This window comes from Erpetoichthys calabaricus, chromosome 10, assembly GCF_900747795.2.
Source record: "Erpetoichthys calabaricus chromosome 10, fErpCal1.3, whole genome shotgun sequence".
Lineage (NCBI taxonomy): Eukaryota > Metazoa > Chordata > Cladistia > Polypteriformes > Polypteridae > Erpetoichthys > Erpetoichthys calabaricus.
The window spans coordinates 108,139,593-108,167,090 of record NC_041403.2 but is presented as its reverse complement, the minus strand read 5'-3'; the positions used below and the strand labels follow the sequence as shown (position 1 = coordinate 108,167,090).

General features: G+C 38.4%; 1 protein-coding gene across 2 annotated transcripts in view; it reads left to right on the top strand.

Annotated features, from left to right (window-relative positions):
* Positions 1 to 24,746, top strand: part of LOC114659305 (solute carrier family 17 member 9-like) — a 55,751-nt gene extending 31,005 nt beyond the window's left edge. Inside the window, exons 5-13 of one of the 2 annotated variants that reach the window (XM_028811722.2) lie at positions 177 to 307; positions 1,867 to 1,963; positions 8,287 to 8,383; positions 14,896 to 14,983; positions 18,007 to 18,041; positions 18,345 to 18,460; positions 20,940 to 20,995; positions 22,223 to 22,252; positions 23,331 to 24,746. In XM_028811722.2, coding sequence (XP_028667555.1) covers positions 177 to 307; positions 1,867 to 1,963; positions 8,287 to 8,383; positions 14,896 to 14,983; positions 18,007 to 18,041; positions 18,345 to 18,460; positions 20,940 to 20,995; positions 22,223 to 22,252; positions 23,331 to 23,509 — 829 coding nt within the window. In that variant the 3' untranslated portion in view covers positions 23,510 to 24,746. The remainder of the gene's footprint in view (positions 1 to 176; positions 308 to 1,866; positions 1,964 to 8,286; positions 8,384 to 14,895; positions 14,984 to 18,006; positions 18,042 to 18,344; positions 18,461 to 20,939; positions 20,996 to 22,222; positions 22,253 to 23,330) is intronic. The other variant, XM_028811723.2, reaches the window with a different exon arrangement.
* The last annotated feature ends 2,752 nt before the right edge of the window (positions 24,747 to 27,498 follow it).

Genomic DNA, 27,498 nt, shown 5'->3' with positions numbered 1-27,498 from the left:
ATCTGAATATCAGTCCTAGGTGACTGGCTTTCAAAAATAGGTAATAAATAAATCAAATATGGGGTGATGAATTTATTTGTGGAGGGTACATGTGCAGTGTAAATATTTCTAATGTAAATTTTTTTTTTTTTGAAAATTCAGACAGTTTTCTAAAATACTTTTCTTTGCTCTTTCAGAACCCTTGTGATCGGAGGTGCTGGGTCATTGCTACTTGAATGGTATGGCTGGGAGAGTGTGTTCTATTTCTCTGGATTTCTGTCTGTTGTGTGGGCTTTCTTCTTGTGGAAGCACTTGTTACAAGGCCAAGGTAAAGGACCAATGGCATGCATTTTTATGATTTGAGGTGTGTTTTGGGATGGGGACACATCAAATTTATCAAACTTTTTTTTTTTTCCTCAGCAAAAATATTTCTGTTATGATTTTAAATGACCACTGCCATCTCTTAAGTGTTTGTGTTTAGTGGTTTTCTAGTTTCTCCTGATCAACCAGTCATAAGGTTTTACTAGACATATTTCAAGTGTCTTTATTTTTATGACATGAAGAAATGCAGAAAGTTATTTGTAAGTAGCATTGTGTGTGTGTGTGTGTGTGTGTATATGTGTATATGTCACATCTCATTTGTGTGAATGAAAAAAGAACAATAATAATCTGTGCAAATTCGGAAAATAAGGAAAGTTATATTCAGCCCGGACCAAGTGGAATTGAAAACCTAACCGCGGTCCAAGCAGGGACGGAAATAAACGACAGAGTAGAAGACAAAGTAGAACATCGTAAAGAGGTTCAAAAACATTGGCGCAATACACAAGCAGAGCAGTTTAGAGATTATGAAAGTACTAAAATTCGAAAGTCTCAAAAAACTGAGTAAAGATCACATTAGCGCTAACAAATTATTACTTGGTGAAATAACATGAAAAGTCAAGCAAAATGACACCTTTTATTGGCTAACTAAAAAGATTACAATCTGCAAGCTTTCGAGGTAACTCGGGCCCCTTCATCTTGCCTGAAGATCATAACAAAAAGCGCTTTGCATGGTGGAAGAAAAACACCGCATTCCAAGAAAAACACCTGCTACCTACTGTCAAATTTGGTGGAGGTTCCATCATGCCGTGGGGCTGTGTGGCTAGTTCAGGGACTGGGGCCCTTGTTAAAGTCGAGGGTTGGATGAATTCAACCCAATATCAACAAATTCTTCAGGTAAATGTTCAAGCATCAGTCACAAAGTTGAAGTTACGCAGGGGTTGGATATTCCAACAAGACAATGACCTAAAACACAGTTCGAAATCTACAAAGGCATTCATGCAGAGGGAGAAGTACAATGTTCTGGAATGGCCATCACAGTCCCCTGACTTGAATATCATCAAAAATCTATGGGATGATTTGAAGCAGGCTCTCCATGCTTGGCAGCCATCAAATTGAACTGAACCGGAGATATTTTGTATGGAAGAATGGTCAAAAATACCTCCATCCAGAATCCAGACACTCATCAGAGGCCATAGGAGGACAGTGTCTAGTGGCTGTTATATTTGCAAAAGGAAGCTCAACTAAGTATTGATGATGTTGGGGTGCCCAAATTAATGCCCCTGTCTAATTTTGTTATGATGCATATTACATATTTTCTGTTAATCCAATAAACTTAATGTCACTGCTGAAATACTACTGTTTCCATAAGGCATGGCATATATTAAAAGGAAGTTGCTACTTTGAAAGCTCAGCCAATGATAAAAAAAATCCAAAGAATTAAGAGGGGTTCCCAAACTTTATCATATGACTGTGTATAAAACAGATAAATGCTTAGAACTTCATTTGACCAGTAATTAAATCTTTATTCTTACTAGAGTTAACATTCTGAATGTTTTTAACATTTAGGTCCCATTATTTCCCTGGAGACTCTTGGCAGTAGCTCAGTACAAAGTAAAAATACCAAAGTTCCCTGGAATAAGCTGTTTAAGAAAGCTCCAGTGTGGTAAGTACAAAGCATGGCCCATTAGCTGATGTTTATTTTTGTCTCCTTATTGTAGTTTTGAAATTGTTCTGGGAAGATTTCATTTGAATTTAGAGTAGAAACTAAAAAGTAGGTATTTCATTGATACCTGAAGATTATTTGTGTGATGTCTGTGTGTTCTTTTAATACTTTTATTTAAGAACCAAACAGTGTAACAAAACATAACAAAATCAAACCAATGAAAATAACCGAACAAGTACAACAATATGCTTAAAAAAACAATCCTTGAAACTCTGTGTTCAACACCTACTGCTACTCTCTAGCAGTAACTATACTGCTAGAGAGGCCCATCCAAAATGGTTCCTTGTATTGGATAAAATGGCCATGTAAAATGCGAAGGTTGAGCAGAGGCCAGGCATGTTTATTTTACAGTTACGTTAATGAGTTCTTGACAGTTTCTGGAAAAATTATGAACAGGTCCTTGTAAAGAAAAATTTGATAAAAAAACAGCAGTTTTAGATAATATAGAACGTTGGCTTTCTACTGAGTTATAGAAGGTGGATTGGTGCTCTTCCAAAATAAGTCTTAATGCATTTAAGCATATAATGGTATATTGTAACGGATTTTTGTTAAATTTTGTTTGAATTTAATATCTTCTAATATTGTAATCTATGTTTAAAAACTTGCACATTTTCTCAAGAAAATGAACTACAATTAACTGTTTATTGCTATGTGGGGACCTGAAAGTTCTGTGCATCTTGTGGGGTAAGCAGTCAGGGCATAAAAATTCCCATGTTTCCTCTGGGAGTGGGACAAAAGTCAGTGATTTTACATTGGGTTGAGAAGAAATGGCCAGCTAGGAAAAAGCTACAGCTTGGTGCCAAAATCATCATCGGACTTCATTTGGTATATCTAGATCAGGGGTGCCCAATACGTCGATCGCGTTGCATGAAAAAAAATGTTTTGTTTTTTTTAAATGTTACTCGTCATATATTTTCCCTATGGCATTTGCCACTTGATTGACATACATGGTGGCCAGTCTGAGATCTGTTTTCTTCTAACACACTGGTCATCCCGCACGCACGATCAAACACGCGAGCTACTGCAAAACTCCGGCAATCTAAGTGATCTAGTTAGCCTTCCAATTTATATTGCGCAGTGGTAGTGCTGCTGCTTTGCAGTAAGGAGACTGTGGAAGATTGTGGGTTCGCTTCCCGATTCCTCCCTGTGTGGATAGCGCTTTGAGTACTGAGAAAAGCGCTATATAAATGTAATGAATTATTTTATTATTATTATTGACTAAAGAAGGGATTTAAAAAAAAAAAAAAAGTTATTTTGGGGGGGTATGGGCTGGATGTGGAATTGAAAGAGGATTCTTTTTTTTTTTTTTCTCACAAGTGTGTTTGTCTGATCTGTCAATCTATCATTGCTATTCCAAAGAAGGAAAATGTGGAAAGGCACTTTCAAACTGTTCATAAAAACTAGAAAGGAAATGGAACTAAAATCGAAGTTAATCAAACAGCCGTCATTTTTCACTTGGCTGAATTCAAAAACAAAGGCAGACTCACCGAAGCATCGTTCCGGGTGAGTCACTCAATCATTAAGCATAAGAAGTCCTTCCAAGATGGAGAGATAAGAGTCCTTTGTTGAGGCAGATGGCTAGGGAGAAATTCCTGCTGAGATTTCGATACCCCTGGCCGGAGAAAAAGGAGGTTCTCCTTGTCTTTAAACATGCAGAATACAAGCAACTTAACGAGCTGCTAGACTTGGTATTTTTTTTCCGATCTGACCAACATGTTGAATGAGCTTAATTTACAGCTGCAAGGAAAAGACAAAACCATGGTCAATATGATTAGCTCACCTAATGCTTTCAAACGAAAAATGCAACATCTTTCCTCAAATCTGCAGCGCCTTGATTTGGGGAACATCCAAAACCTTGTGTCGGAGCTGGAGACGCAATGGAAGGAGTGTGCGCACCTTGACAGCATACGCTACACAGAGCAGATTGAAAATTGTCTGTCAGACTTTGACAGACGGTTTCAAGACTCAGCTTTACTTGAGTCAATTGCTGCATTTAAGTGCTATCCATTTAGAGAAGATGTTGAAGATGATTGTTGCAATTTTTGATGCAGGTGAGTTTCACCTAAAACTCCTCTAACAGTGGAGGATGAGATTTTGACACTACAGGATGACATTCAGCTGAAGTCTGGGGCTCATGGACAGTTTTGGAACTTACTCAGAAGAAAAGTACCCAAACATGAAATGTGCTGCCTCCTTGACTGCATTATTCGACTCTGCTTGTTTATGCGAGTCAGCTTTTTCCAACATGAAAATAAATATTGAATTGTTATTGTGCCATAAAGGTTATTCAGTTATGCAAGGTACAGCAACATATATTTTATGTATAAAGTATACTCATATATTTTATTTATTTATTTATTTATTATATATATATATATAGTATAATATATAATAGTATAATATACTAGCCAACCCGCGGCGTACCATACGCCGCATAATCAGGCCGCTTTTTTAATGATTTTTAAGCACAGGGAAAAAATTAACATTTGAAAAATCCGGAGGAGAGGGGAAGGACGCCCATTACGCCCCATCCGTCATGCTAGTCTGCTGATTTCTCGTTCAGTAACCTGTGAGTAGTGATGGGCGGGGTGAAGCCTCGCGAAGCATCAACACGTTTGAAGCAATTGTGTCGGAAATCGTATCGAAGCATCAAAGCATTTGACACTCACCTCTCTCGTGACACCTCCTGGCCATTTTCATTAATGTTACAGAAACTTATGATACACTTCAATGACGTCTGTTAAAAGTCGTATTGCTTTTATTTTTTCGTAGCTACAGACTGACAACGAAGAGAAGGGTTCGTCAGCAGCTTCTAGTGTCTGATGTCTAAAAAATATAAATACAACTAATGCCGACAGGCAGAATGCACTATACGATAGCAAGAGTTAAACAAAATAAGACGCCTCACCTCATGCATTCCCAGCTCTTTCAATTAGTATTTACTTTTGCACTGTATCATTATAATCGCTCCTGTTATTAGTATTATAATTAACCCTGATCTTTTCTTGAGATCACATTTAATAGCCTTAAATGTTTTGTTTGGTCTGTCTTAATTAAAACGGAGTAGACAGAAAATAAAGGTTTATCCCTGTACTTTGCCATGATATAGGTAAGCACATTTGAGAAAGAACATGTGAAATCCTTAAATCACAGATGTCATTATTCGATCAAGTATTAAAATCTGCAGTGCTTCGAAAGCTCAACACAGTGTCGAAACCTTAGTATAGAACGGCCCATCACTACCTGTGAGTCACGTAGAGTTTTCATTGTTGTTTGCGATTCTGGCCGCTTTTCGCGTACTGAGTTGTTCGGGAGTCACAGTTGAGAAACAGTTTTTTAATGTCTTTTAAGCACAGGGGAAAAAATGAACATGTGGCCCGGTGCATTCTTTAACTGCCTTGTGGCGCTGTAGTAGTACGGCTGCTTTGCAGTAAGGAGACAGTGGAAGATTGTGGGTTCGCTTCCCGGTTCGTCCCTGTGTGGATAGCAAATTATCCGCGACAAACAAACAGTTTTACACGCTGCAAACCAATCCACGCCGCTTTTTCAATGTTTTTTAATCCTTCGAGTTGCTAATTAACTAACTAACACCCACCCACTCAGCTTGTGTGAAAAAAATGCGCCCGTTCTTTCATCATTTTGTTGCAGCCTATCAGACTTGGTGATCATGTTTTGTAGACTCAATATATATTGGCTTTTCACTCAGCGTGAGGGCGCGCATTCATCTCGGATTATTACATCTTGCTAGACTAATCTGCTACACGGCTGCGTTTGAAAAACCGACTTATCCCGGATGAGTTTAACCGGCATTAATGATTAGGAATCTGGTTGGAACAAAACCCTGCAGCCACAGGGGTTCACCAGGACCGAGTTTGGCAAACACTGCTGAACAGAGACGAAACCGACTCAGGTGAGGAGTGGGGGCGGGGAAAGTAGTTGGAGCTATTGATTATTCAGTGTTGTTTGCCTGGGTGTCTGATCTGCTCAACAGGATTATAAATAAAAGGAAAACAATGTCAAGGCAATGTCACAGGTGATCCTGTGGTATAGCGGGTCCACAGCTCCCCTTCAAAAGCCCATTTTTAAATAAATAATCATCGCATTCACAGTGTAGACTCGTGCTTCGGGCATTTCTCCCCTGTGCAGTGTGTGAGCGAGTGAGGAGAGAGAGAAAGCCGGTACGTTAGAGTGAGCGAGAGCAGGCTCGAAGGCAATGTGTTCCTGTGGTATAGCGGGTCCATAGCTCACATTCAAAAGGCCATTTTTAATCAGGTGACTGACAGTAGTGGAGTCAGGCAGAGAGAGCGTCTCGACTGTTGCAGGGCCTGAAGTAGGTGAGACGCTAATGAAAAAGAGGCACAGGGCTTATTGATTTTTAAAGACTGCTTCCTTCATTGTGTTTTAACTTCAGTTTTAAAGGATTGCGTGGCTCTCTCTTGCGCTGCCTGTGTGTGCCTCTGTCTCTCTGTGGCGCTGCCTGTGTGTGTGTGTGTGTGTGTGTGTGTGTGCGTGGCTCTCTCTCACGCGCTGCCTGTGTGTGCGCTTGTCTCTCTCTCTGGCGTTGCCTCTGTGTGTGTGTGTGTGTGTGTGTGTGTGTGTGTGTGTGTGTGTGTGTGTGTGTGTGTGCGCGGCTCTCTCTCTCGCGCTGCCTCTGTGTGAACCAAGATTCCACTGAGGTTGACTAATGAAAAGTCAACGTAGCTCAGAGCTGCAAGTGGAATGTGGCACAGACAAACAGAAATGACGGCATGTTTTTCGAGGCGTCGCGTCCGAGTTGGTGGGCGTGACTGTGATTTTTTCGTCGTATCCAATGGTCTAAGAGTTGGTGGGCGTGGCTCCTTCCTGCGTGCGCCATTGGCGTCTTACTTGTCGGCGGTTTAGTGAATTATATAATCCACACCCCTTGTGGCGTGCTTTCCATGGTCGGCTACTTGTCTCCTGGCTTAGTGAATTATATATATAGATATTTATATATGATTTTTAATGTAGGTAGATCATTTTGACCCGGTCATTTAAAAAGTAGCTCGCAAGCCGAAAAAGTGTGGTCACCCCTGATCTAGATAAAGGGCTGCTACCACCACTCTATATTAAGCTTGGTTAAATGAAGTAGTTTGTCAAAGCCCCACAGGAAAATTGAGCCTGTTGTGTGTATTTGAGTTGAAAGTTTGTGCTTTCCCAAGTCTAAATTTAATGAGGTAATTTTTGTCTTGTCTGATATCAGATTGATTTCTGAAGCAGAATGTGATGATACGATAAATGGTCTGGAATGAAAGGCTTGTGTATCATTCAAAGAAGTAATGTCAAATTGTTTAGGTATCAAAGATCCAAATTTTAAAGAAATTGTGAAGAATATATTAGATAAGCTTAAGGAATTGGGTTGCAACGTGGGTCTCAAAGTTCACTTTTTGGATTTGCATTTGCAATTTTTCCCTGATTAAAAAGTATACTTTTATCACATCTAGTATTAAGGTAGATATTACTGTTAAGGTTTTAGAGTGAATATAAATGTAAGATTAACCAAAAGATAAAATATTTTGGGTTAAAAATACCAGTGAAAGTGTAGAACATTCCCTGAACATGTGATTTAGCAATGCAAACACTTGATGACATCCCTCTCATGTTGGCACTTGCCCAGGGTACTTATTTAGACATAAAGCCAAAAAAGAGCTGTAGTAGGATAAGGGGGAAAGAGCTAATTCTGGATGGGATGCCATTCCAAAGAGATGTCTGGTTTTTTTTTTTGTTTTTTGTTTTTTTTTTAAATAATTGATAACTTTTTTGGCCTATTATATTTTTGTGTGCTTATTAGCTAGTGTTCCACCCAGGATTGCTTTCAACCTTTCATGTGATAACTCTGAAATAGGCACTGGCTTGATGTAATGCTATGATGTAAATAATGGGGTTAGAAAATGAATTGATGGTAACATTATACTGCTCAAGGTCTTAATTTTTCATTTTTCAAAAGATTGAGTCTTTTTGTCTCTGTTTATATTCCTCTTGAAAAGAAGGAAAGAACTGCAACATTTTAGGTGTGTACTTCCTTTTCTTTTCACTGTGGGAATAACCTTTACCTTCTTCCTTTTGCAGAAACACAGGCCATTAATAACTTAATCCAGTTTATTTATGCTGTTCTTGTAAAGTATTTTTTTTTCTTTGATTTTGATGTTGGCACAACCAGTACTTGTAATGTTATTCTTTAACTGACATAAAGACAGGCCTCCTTGGGCAAGTGTAAAATGCTCACAACTCTTTTTCCCCTCCAGGGCAGTGATAATTGCTCACCTCTGCACGGGAAGTACTTTTTTTGTACTGTTGTCTTGGTTACCAACTTTCTTCAAAGACTGCTTTCCTGACTCAAAGGTAACTTTTTTTTCCTCATTTGATATTTACTCCTTTATTTTTCTGAAAACTGTAGAAGTTAAAATGTTTGTCTATTTTATGCAGAAGCTCAGCATGCAGTACTTAAGGTTTTTTTAAATGTGTTTGTGGGCAGTATGTATGTGCATATTATCTCTGTCTATGTGTGTGTGCGCGTGCATAGTTGTTGATGGGTAGAAATAATGCTGTTCAACTGCATTACCTTGGCACACAAACACTCATGAGCAATTGGCTTTATGCTGTGGAGAAACATTGTAAATATATCAGGAATTTAAGGCAGACATGCCACTCAAAATATTACAATCTAAAAAATTTTTTTAAATATTTTATTTTAGTTGTACACTTCTTCATAATAATGTTTTTAGTCCTGAAAATACAAAACATTTGTCCTTTTAATGCCTTTATACCCATTGTTGATTCGGGTACATAGCCAAATTATAAAGTGAGGCTTACATTTTCTGCTGCATATCTTCAATATATCTGACCAATGCTGTCTGTCATGTAGATGTAAAGAGCTTCAATAAACAGCCCTTAAATGCTGTTGCCTTCTGGGCTATTTTCTGCATTTAATTTTACATATATTTGGGTGAGTGCTGTGTCACTGATTTGTTGTGTGTGGTGTGTTTTTGTAAAAATGTTGCATATGCCATATTTCTGTGATTAAAATCTCTAGACAGTCCTTCATGTCAAAGGTGCATATTGTTCAGAAAGAATTTCAAAGCACACTCTCTGCAGGTAGTTTTCAAATTCATATTAGATATGATCAACTAACTTGTCAAACACTTTAATTGAACTCCTGATAGTTGGGAAATGTACTTAATTTATTTTTGCCATAAAGTGTTTTAGAAATACATATTTATATAGGAATATTATTGCAGAGTGTGTGTTTTGAAATTTAGTATTCATTTTTAGGACTTAGCTTGTGGCTGAAAGAGTAAGAAAAAATTGGATAGTACTTGGGTAGCTTTCTTGTTTAATTTCTTTTGACTGCTAATTTGTACAAAGCATATAAAATTACAACACTGCAACATGTTTGTTTACTGTAACCTTTAAACTCCAAGCCTTATTGCCAATTAGCTCAGTTTATGACATGCTACTTATTTTTTTTTTTTTTTCTTGTTCATGCTACTAATCGGATAAATGCATTCAAAGCTGCTTTTCTACATTACAAGATTTACTTCCAAAAATAACAATTATATTTTTTATTCTAATTATTTTTTGTATTGCTTAAAATATTACTCCATTAAGCAGTAATTTTACATTTAGTAATTGAAACTTAAAATGCTGACATGTCTGTAAAACAGATGATTTGATGATCTTTAAGTTTTACTGCGTGGAAACCTGTTATTACACGATTGAGGCATCAGCAGGAATTACTGTTCCATTCCACATCGGTATAATTAGATAAGATGCAGGTGTCTTTGTGCAAGTGAATTTGAGTTTGTTCCATAGCCAATTTTATTAATTTATTCCATTATGAAGTTTTGAAACTTTTTAGTAAGTATGCATATAGTATGCTGTTTTTTGGTCACTGGGAAGTGATATTTTTTTCTTGTAGTGTGATTTATATTAGAAGAATTAGAAGTTTTATTTTTGTCATTCGAACAATTTCAAATTTGTCAAAGTTGTGGTTCAGTGAGCACTCTCAATGGGTTGGTTGTTTGATTCTTGTCTTGTGTCAAATGTTGTCAAAACTGACTCCAGTAACTCATTAATATTTTTTGTTTCATTCACATTAATGAATCTGAGGGGGTGATCTTGGAAAGTACGGGTGACAAGGTGGTGCAGCAACCCAATACTTTGTTTCTAGCAACTGACACACAGAACATCTACACTGCTGCCTCGTGGATCAAACTTCCTGAGTTCCAATCCCATGTCTGGTGGTTGTCTGTGTGGGGTTTTTCTTAAGAGGTCTAGCTGTCTCCTCATATCACCAAAGATCTTCTAAATTGAGCTTGTGTCAATGTCAGTTTGTGTATGTGACCTGCAGTGGACTGATGCCTTGTGATGTGTTTTTTTTTTTTTTTTTTTTATCCGTATACTGCTGCTGGAGTATGTGAATTTGCCCTTGGGATTAATAAAGTATCTATCTGTCTGTCTTATAATGACTTTCTTATCTATTAGATAGATATGAAAGGCACTATATATCTCTATCTATCTCTGCACAGGGCGGCAGCAGTTTTAAGTAGTATGGAATCTGAAGACGTAACACGATAGTAATATTGAGCTGAGGTTAAAGCTGGGAGGACTTGATACAAATGAACAATGGCCAGGATGTGAGCCAAAATTAATTGGACAGATTTAGGAATATTAGTTTGGTTATTTGGAGTTATTGCTAAAATGTACCACTGGGTGTCACTACATAGTAATATATTACATTTTAAAGTATAGAACAGAATGAAAACCTGCAAAGCAATTTTTTTTATTTTATTTTACAGCTAATGTCTTTTTTTAAATGTTTTTCTAAGGTCATTTGAAATTCTGTTTAGAGGTGCATCAATCCCTTATGTAAGCATTACATTTTTTCATGGTACTTGCATGGCTGTTGTTTCATGGGTCTAGGGACCTGGGTTCACTTCCCAGTCAAGTCCGTTTATGGATGGAGCTCGCATGTCCTCATCTCTTCAGGTTTCCTACACATTTCAGCTTTCTCTCACATTTCAAAGATACTTGTTAGGCCAATTGCCACTGCTAAACTGACCCAGGATAAGTGAGTGGGGATTCAGTGGTGAATTAGTGTTATGCTTAAAGTTTGGTCTGTGCCTTGTGCATGATGCTGTTACTATCAGGTAGTAGGAAAAAGTGAGTTCAGAAAATGGAGGGGAAGGGATGTTATGGCTCACATTTTATATGATTCCTACCTTCTGTATGCTGAAAAAGGAAGGCCACTAGAGGGCGACAAATCCAGCAGTTACTGTAAATGTGCTGTTTCTTGAATAAAAGAATTCAGGCATTGTCTTTTTTTCTCCTGCTCAGTGGGCAACAGCTTTGTAATCTTTAGAACTAAAGCACCCAAATGAGATTGAAATTCAGAAGTTATACATTATATTTGGCTCAAAGGGATGCATTTGATGTTCATTTTGAAGGTGTTTGTTTTCCATTGTCCTGTTTAATCTGTAAGACTTTGTTATATTTCTTATGTTAGTTTATAGAGGTTTTTAAAATTTTATCTGGTCCCAAAGTATGGCCCATTCTTATTTAACTACAAAATAGCTTCACAAATTATGAGAAAGTATGAGGCATGGCGTGGAATCCCATCATGAACCATCTCTTTGCAGATTTGTACTGAACTGTAACTACCAGCTGCACACCCACAATGTCTGGATTACAATAGCTCTCAAAGGTAGTGTCTTATCAGCCTGAGGTAAAGGAGGCTCCCAGTTTGGCCGAACAATTAGTGCTTCCTGGTGACATCAGCTGAGCTCTCTTACTCGGCTCCCAGCGTCCAGCTACAGTACGACTATGCTACTTGCATGTCCAGAATTTCTGTGCACTCTGGGTAGCCCTCCTTTTATTTAAAAATATATTTAAAAATTGATTTTTAATAAACTGAGAAAGCTCTGCTGCACTTTTAAGGCAAAAAAGGCTTTTCATTTATGCCACTTTTGTCACTATATAATAAGTTGAGAAATACAACTAGATGATTCATGCATGCTTTTGAAATTACTATGATGTGACCAATTAACTGTCAGATAAGTGAGTGGGGAGTGTATTTGCTTTCTAATACATTCACATACACAGCTGCAATAAAAGTATGCACGTTTATTTTTGGGTTGTTATGAACACAGTCTGTACATCTAACCCTCCATTTTGTGACCAGTATTTCCAGTTCAGAGTCACTGGGAGTCGGTGCCTATCCTGGTTAGTCTGGGTGCAAGATAGGATCCAACCTTAGATGGGATGATAACCTTGCACACATTTGTCTACACATTTGAAATATTTAGTGTTGTAAGATTTGCACCCACCTCATGACGAAACGGCTCTTGAGCCTGGTTGGCAACCCCCAGGCAAACCTGCGGTTCAGTCCCATCCTCCGGAAATGACCATCTATCTGCCACAGCCAGGTGTTGCGTGGGTGTCCCCTTGGCTGGTCCAGCCACTTGGGTCCTCAACAATGAGGATCCTGTGAATCGGATCACCCTTGGGGAAATTACGCCACATGGCCATAGTGCTGTAACCGATGCTCCCTGACAGTGCAGGTAATGTGCCTCGTGCTGGACTCAGTGAGCAACCACTCTATGGACACAGTCAAACCAGCAGTACCCAAAGATTCTCCAAAGAGACAGAGTAGTGAAAGAACCCAGTGTTCGTCTCGGGTCACTGGATAGTATTCATATCTTGCAACCATATAGGAAGCACCAGGACTCTAAAGACTTGGACATTTGTCCTTTTGCAGAGATATTGCGAGTGCCACACAACCCTTTCCAGTGATCACATGAACCCAAACAGTCCCCCTGCAGACAGACACACCGGCTATGCTCAAGAGGTCATTTTAAAAAGGTTCTCCCTAGCCCTCACAGTACCAGTATACAGGCTAGCCATGATATTGAGCAACTTGGGGGGGGGGGGGGGTACGGGAGAATCCCACAAAGTCTCTGGATGTCCCCACAGGGCAGCTCAATCAACTGAGTCAAACGCTTTATGAAAATTGAGAAAGGCTACAAAAAAACTCTGCTGATATTTGCGCTGGCACTTGATGAGAGCCCTCAATGCCAGGATGTGGTCGATGGTAGACTTCTTAAGCGTAAAACCAGACTGCTCTGGTCACTGGTAGGTGAGCAAGTGATCACGGATCCTATTGAGGATGACCCTAGCAAGGACCTTACCCGGCACAGAGAGCAGTGTTATGCCCCTGCAGTTGCCACAATCCAGGTGCCCCCAAACCCTTTACAGATAGGGAAGACAAGTCCTGTTTTCCAGACAGTTGGGATGATGCCTGTCTCCCAAATGGAAGCAAAGATTTCTTGCCATGCCAGGAGGTTTATTAAACTTATAAAAGCAGAAAAGGCTTTGAAAAGTAAAGTTATCACTTGTTTGTTTTTATTCTTTATCAACCCTTTATAGGAAAGAGATTTTAGCTCCATTAATTAATCCTCAGTTTTGCCTTTGGCATTGTAAGCATTTAAATAATTTAGTAAAGTCCTTGGTTTATTTACTTTGCCTTTCCCTGTAGGAGGGGGTTTATGGTCATTAGATATATCAAGGTAACTGAAGCCTTGCGATATCAAGCCTTTAAAGATGATGATGATCAGTGTTGTGTGGAATTGTTGCTGTTATTACTCCAGGTTCAAGTGGAGGACTTTTCTTGCATTGAAGTGCACTTTGCTTTTGCTATGCTGTCCTTTGTCCAGCATGTAATGTGATACAGGTTTTCTCAGCTCTCTTCCAGGCTCTTTGCTTTGTCCTGTGCATCTTCATAGGGGAAAAGCATTAGTCTTTCAGACACAAGAGTTTAGGCTCAGAAGTTCTCTTCTAGAAGTAATAGCTGCTTCTTTGACTAAGTCACTGGCACAGAGCTTAGCGTGGCAGAGTGAGACTTAGAGCTAGTTCTCGGTGTCCAGTTCCAAGAGAGCGTGCATTGCCTGCTTTTTGACTCCCCAAAGAGAAGGGGAGTTTCAGCTCCCTAACGAGAGCAGTTCATCAGCTTTTAGGTTTCAGAGAGAGAGAGAGAGTGGAGATGAATACAGATAGTTTTAAAGGTAGGAGTAACCTCTAGTGATTGGACTATAGACCCTTTCAGTTACAAAACCAGTGCCTGGTCATAGACGTGGTGTTTTGTCCATCAAGGTTGCAGCTTGTAGAATTATAGCTCTTTGTTCAAACTTGGGTGTCCAGCTGGTAACCGTACGAGATGTCTCTGCTATGTAACTTGGTCTGGGAGTGGTCAAATTATCAGATAAGGTGCAAAGGCTGCATTCTGAAGTGTTTGTATGAGCTGTATGAGTGTAGCAATTCATTCTGATATATAGGTTGGGGGAAGGTGAAGCTGGATTTCTGCATCCCTGTTAAATCTGCTGTCGTAGCAGGCCTTGTGTGCCATTAAAATCCTATCCAAATGGGTGGTGCCCTTTTAATCCTCCACTAAAATACAAGCCCTGCCTCTGATGTCCAGAGTTTCTATATAACAATTCCTCCAGGTGTTTTGATTTTATTTGCACTTCCCAAAAGACATGAATGTTTGGTTCAGTTTCCTTATATGACTGAAGAAAGATGTACAGTATGTATGTGTATAGTGGGCTGAAGCCCTGTCCAGGTTTTAGTTCCAGCTCTCTTTTAACCCTAGACTGGATCACTAGGCTCAAAAGTAGATGGATGGATGAATGTTTCAACAGGTTCCCCTAGTAGCTAACTCTGCAGTTATCCAACACCTGACCATGAGCAGTCAAGACAACAGAGTATTTCTAAGCTGCTATAATTCTGCTAGGTTTTTGACCTCTTTGCCAAATTAAGTTTTCCACTCCTAATGATTAAGTGCTGTTTTGTTTTCTTCACAGGGCTGGGTGTTCAATGTTGTCCCTTGGCTTGTTGCAATTCCATCGTCCCTCTTCGGTGGCTACTTGTCGGATCACCTTATTAGTCTGGGTAGAAAGAGATTTTTTTTATCCATCTGTAATTTAGCATTTAAATCTGTGTTTAATCTGGGCTTTGGGATTTTGAATATAGCAAACAGTGCTTCATATTCCAGATCAAAAAGCCTCAAGTTGAAGGTGTGGTTAAGCTTTTAGTGCCTAACCATGGCCTTATGATGTATAGCGATAAGTCAGGGCTGAATCAGCCTTAAATTGAATTGGCTGTCCACTCTCATTTTATTTATTTTTGACTTTGCTAATGACACCACTGTGAGCTAGAGAAGTTGGTTTATCTACCTCAAGGCTATTTTGCTTTTCCAAAACAGTATACAGCTGTTTTTGATTTTTTTTAAATAATTGCGTAATTTAAAAAAAGACCAGGGGCCTCATGTATAAATGGTGCGTACGCACAGAAATGTTGCGTACGAACGTTTCCACGCTCAAATCGTGATGTATAAAACCTAAACTTGGCGTAAAGCCACGCACATTTCCACGGTACCTCATGCCCTGGCGTACTCAATTTCTCCGTTTTGCAGACTGGCGGCACCCAGCGTCAAAGCAGTGCTACTGTTCCTGTGTGGTCACCCTTTCTTTCTTAGACCCACATTCCTGACGCGGCTTCATAAATACACTGAAATTAACTACATATTGTTTATTAGTGTAATGCATCTGATTGTAATTAACCTGTAGCAATATAATGGTCCAAGGAATAGCCATAGTATTCCAAATACCATAACTGCTTTAGCGTTGTTACGCTCACTGCATCGTCTTCTTCTTTCAGCTGCTTCCGTTAAGGGTTGCCACAGCGGATCATCTTTTTCCATATTACTCTCACTGCACCACTCAGATTATTTATATCACTGTATCTGAGTGGGGAATCACAGCAGCAGCTGATCGGAAAGAGAATTATTGGTATACAGTTTCAAGCACACACTACCTCAACCACGGCAAAACGCGTCAAAGCCATTCCTGTACGGGCCTCGCGTTTCAGAAACAGTTTCATCCCAAGAACTATAAACGCACTCAATCAGTCCATCAAGTGCTCCTTGTAGAACTGTTTGTACTTATAAGTACAATTACCGGTACCCCACTGTAAACTTTCACTACAGTTATAATATTGCACAACCTGCGCCACTTTATAAAGCGCGTATGATGACGATATCATTTTTAAGATGAAATGCAGCAAAATATGTTGCTTATAGTATACAGATAAAACTTTAACTTTATTTAAATAATCTGTATTGTTAATAATTAAACATGTGAGGGCACTAGCAAGGTGCTGGCGCTCTGTTCACAGATTGTTCCTGCCTCGCACTGTATTCTTCCTGGGGCTGGCACGACACTAGAAGGATAGATGGATAGAATAATTAAACATGTACTACGAAGATATTTCAATGTTTCTTAAACATTTTGAAGAATCGTCGTTCTAAGCTTACAGATGGCTTAACGTCTACAGAGCTGATTGTGTGGCGATTGGGTATTTGGAGAAAGAAAAGTAAGGACAGGAATTGGAGGTTAGTATGTTTGAAAGAGACAGTACTTCTGTAATAAATTATTTCATCGAAGGTCGCACATGGCGCAGCAAGCCTCTTGCGTGAGATATGAACAATCACTGCGCCACCGTGTTCCCATGTTTAATAACATGCTTTCATTCCTATCATCATGAAAAAGATATCACGTATACATCTCGGTATTTTAATTATTCAGAGAGCTGTAATATCACAAATGCAATGGATTCTGTGTCCTATCGGAGAAAGAGAAAGAACGGAAGCACGTAGTGATTCACACACACACAGCACATAGAAGATCAAATACAGAACAAAGCATTTAACGTGCTACTTGAGAACTAGTAAAATAAACGATTTTAAGATGAAGTTTATGATGTTCTACTTTAATGACAAAATAAACTACGTGATTAAAGTGGAAATTTCAAGATTAAAGTTGACATTTCGTGCTTTTTTCCCACTCTGTACCCTAATAAGCTTTCATATGACACTCAGACGGTGGGCTACGAGTCGCCTTTTCACGCCGACTTTGATATGTGACTTCTTTTTTATTTCGGGCACTGTGCGACTTTGTGAACTTGAGCTTTCGAGTTTCTCCGACACTCTGTCACTCAATCAACTTCCTTTTGTTGATTATACCACTGTTTAAACCAACAAATAGTACGTTTTTCCTTTGCCTCCACTTGGTATTCGCTGAAATTCTTATATTTTCCCCCGTGCTTTTCACAGAAGGCTATTTATATCGATTTGCATATTCAAAGAGGCGTAATTCTGGGAGGAGTTGGGGCGGGACAGAAGGCGCGTGCACGTGCGTTACTTTTAACGCTGATCGGGATTTATGTAGTGGAAGAACGTGAAAGTTTGCATGCGCACAGATTCCTGCATCTGGATTTTTCTGTGCGTACGCACATTTCCGCTTTTGTGCTTACGCCATGTTATAGTGTGAGTTCTACACACGGTGTTATACATGAGGCCCCAGATATGCAGCTGTCTGATGTTTTGAGTCCTGTTCTTTTTCTCTTGTTTCTGCCTAATTTCTAAAGTTGCACAGATTGGAGATGGACTCTTGGTAAATAAACCAACTTTTGCTTAGCTGAAAATGATATTTTATTACTTTTTACTAATCCTAACAATCAAGCCCCAATTTTCTGCCAGTATGGTAAGCATTATTTATTTGTCTTGATAACCCTACTTAAATATAAAATCAGTAGTAATTAAAAACACAATAGAAAAATAGACATACCTCTCTATCACTTCAGAATGGATGGTCTTTTGAAAGGAGAATTCAGATACTCTCCCAACTTTCTTAGAGTCCTTTTCCTACTTGTGTAACACCTTAGATGAACGAGTTTTTGAGCACAGTTAATAAAATAGTATTGTATTAATGTCTGTGGGTCACATCTGAAATGAAACTTTGCAGCCATATTAATGACCAGAATTTCCAGTGTTGTAAAGACAAGCATGGCTTTTAACTGTAGTAACAATGTAAAGCTGCTGGTTATTAAAACGTAGTTGCCATTCTGTCCTGCAGGGTTTGACATCGCTGCTGTGAGAAAGCTAATGCAGGTTAGTTGTTGTTTTTTTTTTTTCCCCCCCCCCCTTTTTGCTGTCCAGTTCTAATTGGAACACAAAAAGAGAGTAGTTTTCTTTGTTTCTTTAATGTTTGCAACTTGGCTTCACTACAAATGCTAATACTTTCCCCTAATGTAATGAAGATGTGTACTGGTACTTCAATCACAGAAAAACGTCTGTTACAAAATATTTTTTTCAGCACAGTTGTGCCTTTTTTTATTTTATTGTGCACAAAGTAATTAGAATGTCTGTGTTTTACTGGCCTTTTGTGAAATATAATTCTCCTTCTTTTTGTAGTTTTTTGCCATGGGGGTGTCTAGCTTTTTTACACTCCTATTGTGTCGGACAACAACATTTTCCATGGCCATCACTTTAGTAGCTGCAACTATGGGGCTGCAGACCTTTAGTCACAGGTAAGTTTAAAACTTTTTTTTTTTTTGCTGTTTACCTCAGAAGTCATGTTAAATATTTCTTTTGAAGTTTTTAATAAGAGTGAATGTTTTTAACGGAGGTAACATTGTGGCACAGTAGTGAAGACTGCTGGCTTTACAAATCCACCACCCAGCATTTGAGTTTCACACTTTGTGTTTGTCTGTGTAATGTTTACATGTTCTTCTCATTTCTATGTGCAATTTCCTGTAATACTCCAGTTTTTCTTTCACAGCACAAAAAATCTGAATGTTGGACTAATTGACATTGTGTGAGTGCTCATGTGAGTGGTCCCTGCAGTGGACTACAGTTCTGTCTAGTGCTAGTGTCTGAATTGCTTCTGATGCTACGCAGATAGGCTCTGACCTCATGTGACAGCATTTTTGGAATAAGCAGGATGGAGAATTTGTTACAACAGTTTTTGAAGTTGTGTTAGATGAGTGATTGCCGGATAAACAAATAAGAACAATGGTTAATGGAATACTCCACACAGAAATTATAATTTACATGTCTTTCATGTACCCAGTGTTTGTAGCTATGGCTAAGAAAAATGTAATCATGTTTTTATAGAAAATAAAGGTAACAAATGTACAAATTAGTAGGCATTAATGAAGATCAATGCAGAACAAGAGCAAACAATATGAAAAAATGTGGAGAACTCATGTTGCATAATCTATGTTGGGTATCCAGTCGTGTACACAATGTGCAAAAATATGTATTTTTGCAAAAAATATTTGTAATTATTTTCCAGAAAATCCTCTTGTGGGGGGAAAATAGCAAAATGGGTTGAAACAAAAATGAGCTTTTGAATTGAAGACCACCCTGCTCCCTCATTCATTGGTCAGTAGTCTTGTCCAACAATAGCTCATTTATTAACTACCATCCACTAACTGTTACATCCCCATGTGACAATGCGGGTTCGGCTCCATGCTCCCATCTGCTGTCCGGGAGCCCTTGAACCCTACAACGTCGGTAATGTTATCGATGAGCTAGACAGTGAGGCAATAACAATGGAGCAAGGGGATGGTGTATAAAAGTGCAAAGTGCTTTTATTTAAAAACCGCAACAAAACAAAAACAAAACAAAGTCCAAATAAATAAGTGCAGTGCTTCCCAAAAGAGTCATTAAATAAATAATCCATTAAAACAAACGTGGAGGTTTAAAAATCAATAAATAGAACAAAAACAATCCTTTAAAAGAAGATGAGGTTAAAACGTTGCTGGAAGCAGTCCTTTAACACTAGAATTACCAGAGCCTACGAAAAAACTCGTATATCCGGCCCACCTTAAATCGCTTCTTAAATCCGTTCACACCTCTCCGCCAGCATCCTTTGTCCTCTAAATGTGCTGATAAAAGACAAGCTGCCAGCAGCCGGCTATTCCATCCCCCCACCGACTTAGAACGTGAGCGAACTTTTCCCAGCTCACGCCTTGATTGATTATGTGGGAGTGAAGTGGAGTTTTACAGTGGAAATAAGAGATCATTATTCTAAAGTAATCTGTGTAAACACATTGTTAAAACAGAAACTTTGTCATATTTTAGTAATAAATGTTACAAAATGTAGTAGGCATAAACTATAGAATGTGTAAAGCCCGAGTTCCAAAGATCAAATAAACACTTTCACAAAAGCTTCAAGGAGAATACAACAGCCTCCGTGGCGTAGCGCGTTAAGATTTGCCTCTTAGAGCACAACAGCTATGCCCCCTCTAAGACCTGAGTTCGATTCCCCGCTAGGGATAAAATGTTGCTTTATTTTTTTTTTCTTTTTAACCTCAAACGGACATAAAATTTATAAATTGGTATGCACTGTCAGTTAATGAGATCGTTATATTTTCATGTGGGATGCTCCTTTTAAAATATTTTTTTAACAATTGAAACTGCAATTAACAGGAACAACTGTCCTTATAACTGTTATTTTTAAGATCCATAACACTCAGACAGACGAGCACTGCGTAATAGGGAGACAGACAGGCAGAGATATATAAATAAACAGGGAAGGCACATGTACTGAAAGAAGAAAAAAGATCAACGTGCGTTGTTCCTGTAGCACTGAATGAGCTCACCCGCTTTAACATCACCCCTCCCCCGATCTTACTTAGAGAGTCAGATGGGTCCAGCTGAATGATTTAAGGAAATTTTTTTTTGCCTCTAAGATTGGTTTTTAAAGTACAGTTTCTGGTGCTATGTTGCATTTGCCACTAGATTTTGGCTTTTAAAACTGTATTAGATGATTAATCCGTTTTAGGCAGCCAATGAAGGAAGTTTTTGTGAATTGATTTTTTTCAATGCTTTCAATATATTTAATAAGAAATTTTACAGTGCTTTTATAACAAGTTGTATGCTGCTATTTTCCAAACATTTCAAACCTAGTTTGTAATTTTTTTGGTGCATCACTTTCTTTTGTGATTGAGAGCATGATACTAAAGTTATAGCATGAATTGGCCTTTCTTTTTTACTCCCCAGTGGTGTTTCTGTCAACGTACAGGATTTGGCACCTTCCTGCGCTGGATACTTGTATGGTAAGGTCTTGTTCTTTTTCTGATCCTTTACTTGCCAGTCACACATCTTACAGAAATTAGAATTTTTATATTGACTAGGTCCATCTCAGTTTCACATGAGAGCCAAACAATAAGGTATTATGCTTAGGCTTAGGTTTCATGACATCATCGTTTCATATGATGGAGACTGCATAGTTGTAGTAGTGAGAAATTTGGAGGTTAAAAAATTGAGGTGTACTATTAAAACATTTCTAACTGCTACTACGTTGTTATAGAAGCAGAGTTGTCATAGCCAAGTTTTTGTTTGTCATGGAAAAACACACCTATGGTAGAGGCACTTGGATCTTTGTCATTCTGGTACATTTAATGTTAAAATCTAGTCTATTAATACTAGTATATCGTCCCTTTACACTTTGACCCTGCACAATGTTTTTCACTGTGACATTCTTTTGTGGCCACAATTTTCCCATCTCCTAATATCTGCTTTTTAGAATGGTAATGCACTATATCACAAAGTAAAAGTCCTCTCAAACGGGTTTCATAAACATGACCATGAGTTCAGTGTTCTTCAGTGGACTGCCCAGTCACCAGATCAAAGTCCAACAGAACACCTTTGGGATGTGGTAGAATGGGAGATTCTCAACATGAGTGTGATGCTGATAAATCTTCAGAAGTTACTGTTCATGATGGAATCATCAACATGAACCAAAATCTCAAAGAAATGTTTCCAGTAAGAATTGAGGGTGTTTTGAGACCAAAAGGAGGCCCTACCCAGGATTAGTATAGTGGTCCTAATTTGCTCAGTGAGTATACATTGACAGTGCTATTTTTGTTATTGTACAATGGAGGATAGTTATGCTTCTTAATACAAATCTTACTTCATCTTTTTTTGACAAAGACTAATTTGATAGCTTATGCTAATTGCTAACCATAGAATGTTTTGCAGATTCCTCTTTAAAGAATGCAAAATCCTCAAATTTCAAACAATTACTACCCAAACATTTTTGGGTCTTTGTTAGCTATGTCGTTATTTTGGAGATTATATTGCCAGTCCTTCCAAAACAAATCCATTCACAATTGTTCTTTCTTCAAGGGGTTGAAGTCAGAAGGTGAGAAAATTTAAAATTGAATGTCCCACGGGGGAAAGTTAGATTACTTTTTTTAAAAATGTATGATTATTGATAATGGAGGTATTTGGGTTTACTGTACTTTAACCTATGATAAATAAGTCCTACTTATTTGTTTTAGGTGTAATGAATACAGGTGGAGCATTGTCAGGTAAAATGTTCATACATTTATTTCAGTTGTTTGTATTTGGTGTTGTAAAATCTGACCTTTTGGGCTTAATCTTGCGTAGGTGCACATGTGTACACATGTTTATATTTAATGACCTGGAAAATGAGATGAGTGGTCCTTTTTAGGTGGGGATTGCATTACAAAAACATCTTTTGTGCAATTACATTTTAATTCAATTCATTCTTGCATGGCACATTTTTCAGAAGATGTACACTACATACTTATATTTCTAAGTACAAAATAGTAACCAGAAAGTACATGCAGAATCCACATGTACAAGTACACAAAATTACATGTTAATAAAGTTAAGGCCTGCATTCTCTGTCGCAACTAATCCCAAAGGAAGAATTTGGGAATTACTTAAGTACAGTAAATGCATTTTCCCCCCCACAAGAGCTACCTCAGAGACAATGGATATTTGTCTTTGAATAAACATGATGTAGTGTTTGGTGTCATAGTAAATATCTCCAGTATGTGGCGCTAGAGTGTCAAGGTGTTATCTACTTATTTATGGTAAGCAGTGTATATAGAATTTATTTACTTAATTTCTAGAGTTTCAATATGCAGTCAATACATTTGTTTTATTTCTTACTGTTTAGTAAAGTATATTATGAAAGTGTATCATTTGTAACTGTGTATATAATACCTAAGAGTTTGTTTTTAAATTTAAAGAACAAAGCACAGTTTAGTCAGAAAAACACACACACACACTGCCAAGTTCAATGAAGTGTTCTGAAGACACTCCACACTCAATCTCCACCCAACTTGGAGGGCCGTACGACAAGAGTGTCCCACCTAAAGTGGTGCTGAACCTTTTCAGTTTGTTCTTTTATGACATACAAGCAGATAAATGAATGAACAATGACATTTAGACTTCTGTTAATGCCAAGACGTTTTAACAAAGATAATCTATGTAAGATTGTGGGTCATTTCCATAACAAAATTAAGGATCATTCTTTTTTTTTTTTTTTTGTCTGATTTACTAAAAGTTTAGCCTTTTTCTAATGATAAAGGAGTCACATTTGTTTTTAGTAAATTTTAATTTTGTTTATTTCCACAGGTGTTGTTTTAGTCTATTTTTCAGGATACCTCATAGACACAACAGGGTCATGGGCATCAGTATTCACCCTGGTGTCCGTGCTGAATTTACTTGGACTCTTTACATTTCTGGTGTTTGCAGAAGCCCGGAGAGTGGACATTGAAGTCAGTAAAATAAAGTGCCAGAACATTCATTTATGATCGAACTGTCTATGGAAATTCTCTGGGGTAAAGGGCTGGGCTGGGCTGGGCTGTAGTCAGGAAATATCTTACTGACTGCAACATGGGAAGAAGACACAACGTATATATTCTGTGGAAAATCAATGGCAAAAGAAATTCAAATGACATTTTAGCAGTTCCTGGCAGCTAGCTGGCTTTGAGCCTGCAACCTGATTGAGAGGTGTGATTTGATCTGTCATTCTTATTCCAGTTAAAGAAAATTTGCAGAAGCCATACGTGAATGAGTAAGCTAACATGAAGCCATTTGACAAAGATGGACTTCATACTTTCATACAGTGCCTTGACTTGTGATGGCAATGCTGTTTTCTGTTTCTCATGGGCCATAGCTGTTTTTTAGGAGGGGGTGGGATAGGGGGTGAAGATTTAGAAGGCTGGGGCATTGCTATAAAGGTGTTATATTTTGAAATTAACAGCCGAATACTCTCATTGAAGGTTATTGTATCTAGGTTTCTAATTGGATCATGGACAAAGGCATTTTTAGACTGTTGTTTATGAGGTGGAGAAATACAATGCCAGAATCTATAGCTGATGTATGGGACTTGAAAAGGAGATTAATAAGTCCCCAACATGGAAGACCAGAGAAGAATGAGAAAATACTGGGACTCAAAGATAAGGTGGTGCAGACCACTCGTTTGAATAAGTTTCTTGAAGGTGATCAACAGTACTGGACATCTCTTTTTTTTTAAGCAAGGAGAAAAAATGCCGAGCACCAGTTGTATATTTTTGTATTAGCCTTTTCTATTTGAGCGAGTCTGTTTGAAATTTAAAAGGCTCACGTGGTTGAGACGAGTTGATCTGCTTCACCCCAGAAGAGGCCATGTTCTTCAATGACGTCTTCAGATGCTCATTGGTACAGGATCTGACAATATTATGTTACATCTGAGGCTCAAAGGGTTTCCCCAGAGCTAAAGAGAAGGTAGATGGATTCAGAAAACTGTTTAGTCTTTTACCAAAAAGAGTACAACTTCTGGCAGTAATATGTGATCCGATTGTGGAGCTTTAATTTAACAGAGAAGTCATGTTTTTGCACTTTTTCTACGTTTGTGTAAGAACTATCCATCCCTGTTTAATGTTTACATTTTTTAAAATTCTTTTTATTTATAAAGTACTTAAAAATTGAATTGTTTAATATTTTCATATTTAGTGTCCAGCTGGTAATTTATTTATCTAATGACTAAGATTTACATATGCTGCAGTAAAGTACTTACTTTAAAACCTGAAAGTGTATTAGTGTGTTTTATTGAATATTTAATAAGCTTGTCGTTGCATTTGGTTTAATGTGTTAAGCTCATGAATGAAAATTGGTTCACTACTAGTGACACGCCTGTCAACTGATCATTGATAAGAATTGGCAGATTTTGGTGTCTCCATTTAAGTGGCCAATAACGTAGTTTGCCCCTTTTTTTCTGAGATAAATGCAGGCTTTCTGCATATTGAGGTGTCCACTTCTTGGGTCAGGTGTGTGTCTTTAAAAGCCAGAGCATTTTGGGAATTGTTGTGATTTTAGGTTTGTTTTCTCCGCTAACCTGAATGGGTTCAGTTTATTGGAGGGAGGGAGTGATTGCCTTTAATAAGCTGCTTGCATAACCTTTGCTCCCATTTTTAAAATTTTATTTATTTTAAGTCTCACTAGGCTTTACATGACAGAGTAAAAGTATATTAAAATGCTTTCTACAGACAGCGGGCAACTTCCATCTCTTTAGCAGAGTAAAAGTGGTGGCTCTTGGACAGCTGTGGCACAGTTTCGTTTCACAAGGTGGTTGTGGCTGCTCAACTCCGTTGATGGGGAGCCACAGTCAGGGCAGACTTTCATTTTAACCTGCCTCTTTCTCTGGGACACATTTGCATTTTACACATTCTGAAGTGAAAGTGGGAATCAAGACTGCTGTATGTGTAATTATAATAATACATTTTTATTTATTTGTAGGCACCTTTCTAAACACTCAAGGACACCTAACAATAGATAAAACACAGATTATAAACAAGTAAAATACAAAATTTAAAATCAGACAGAGCAATTGTAATCAAAGAGAAAAAGCAGTCTTAAACAAATGAGTTTTAAGTTTAGATTTGAAAAGTGAAAACGATTCAATATTTCTAAGCTCAGATGAAAGTGAGTTCCAAAGCTGGGAAGCAGAGCAACTGAATGTGGTAAGATGGACAAAAGGGACAGTCAAGTGGATGGAGGAAGCGGACCTAAGGGTACGAGAGGGAATGGCAACATGGAGGAGGTCAGACAGATATGGAGGGGCAAGGTTGTGGATAGCCTTAAAAGTTAACAGAAGAATTTTGTATTGAATGTGCAACTTAACTGGAAGCCAATGAATTATTTATTTATCCATCCATCCATTTTCTGCCACTTATCCCAGTCCAGGTCATGGGGGCTGCAACTCTTCCAGGCGATACCGTTGTGTTCCCAGGCGGGCTGAGAGATGCACTCTCTCCAGCACATCCAGGGTCTGTCCCAGATGTGCTGGACTAAAATGGCCTGTACTGGCTCCTTTCACTGTGGTGGAGCATCGGCTCTACTTTGAGCTTCTCCTGCATGTCTTTACACCTCACTCTGTCTCTAAGGCTGAGCCCAGAAACTATATATCTGTCATTCCTTTCTTCTCACTCTTGTGAACACGTCCCAGATATACTTAATCACCATGTGACCCCAAGTGTTTATTTTTATATATATATATATATATATATATATATATATATATATATATATAAAATAAATTAGTAATAAAAAATGCAAGAAAATGAAGGCTGCATCTAAAGTGTCCACTGTAAATGTCACCCATAATGGCTGAAGATTCACCAATTAAACACAGTATGTGCAAGATCTCACCCTCTCAATTGTGATGAGTGAAAGTGACAGTTTTCATTTCATTGTGTACTTAATGTGGTATGCAGTGTCACTAAAATAAAAAGAAATAACACAATATTTCAGGAAGCATTAGTTATGTTCGCATATCTTTGTGTATTTTCTGTCATGTTTCACAGTACATTTATTTGCAATATTTAACTTTGAAATATTTTCCAAAGTGGTGGTAGTCCAATGCTGTGGAGAATATTTTCTTGGCACACATTTGCTCTCTTCATACCAGCAGAGTAAGATATGAATGCCCCTGCATTGTTGCCAACCAGGTGTCTCTCTTAATGGCTACAATTTACCATTTTTCAAATGGATACTTCCAGAAGGATCATATACTGTGTCCCAAAGTATTCATCCACTCGAGCTCGGTCCATAACCATGGCAGTAAATTTAGTTTATTCCAGTGGCCCATATACAGTAGTCCCAGATTTCAGTCCATCAGATCACCTATGGAATGAGTTGGAAAGTGTAGTTTGCAACATGAGCCATGGTAGAAAAAACTCCAGGAACTGTGTTGTGGTTGAATCAACATAAACTAATATCCCAAAGGAATGTTTCCAAGACAGCGCTGCTGCCTCGCAGTTAGGAGACCCAGGTTCGCTTCCCAGGTTCTCCCTGCGTGGAGTTTGCATGTTCTCCCTGTGTCTGCGTGGGTTTCCTCCCACAGTCCACAGACATGCTGGTTAGGTGGATTGGCGATTCTGAATTGGCCCTAGTGTGTGCTTGGTGTGTAGGTGTGTTTGTGTGTGTCTTGCGATGGGTTGGCACCCTGCCTGGGATTGGTTCCTGCCTTGTGCCATGTGTTGGCTGGGATTGGCTCCAGCAGACCCCTGTGACCCTGTGTTCGGATTCAGCAGGTTGGAAAATGGATGGATGTTTCCAAGAACTTGCTGAAACCGTGGCTCAAATGAAAAGAAGGCCCTACCCACTACCAAATTGGTTTAACTAATAAAGAGGCCACGGAGAGTATATATCCAATTTGCAACAGCCACTAGTGTGCTGTCTTTCTTTCATTTTTTCTTTCTTTCTCTGAAAGGTCTACTTGTAGAGTGTATACAGTCCTTTGAAACATGTAAGTACACCT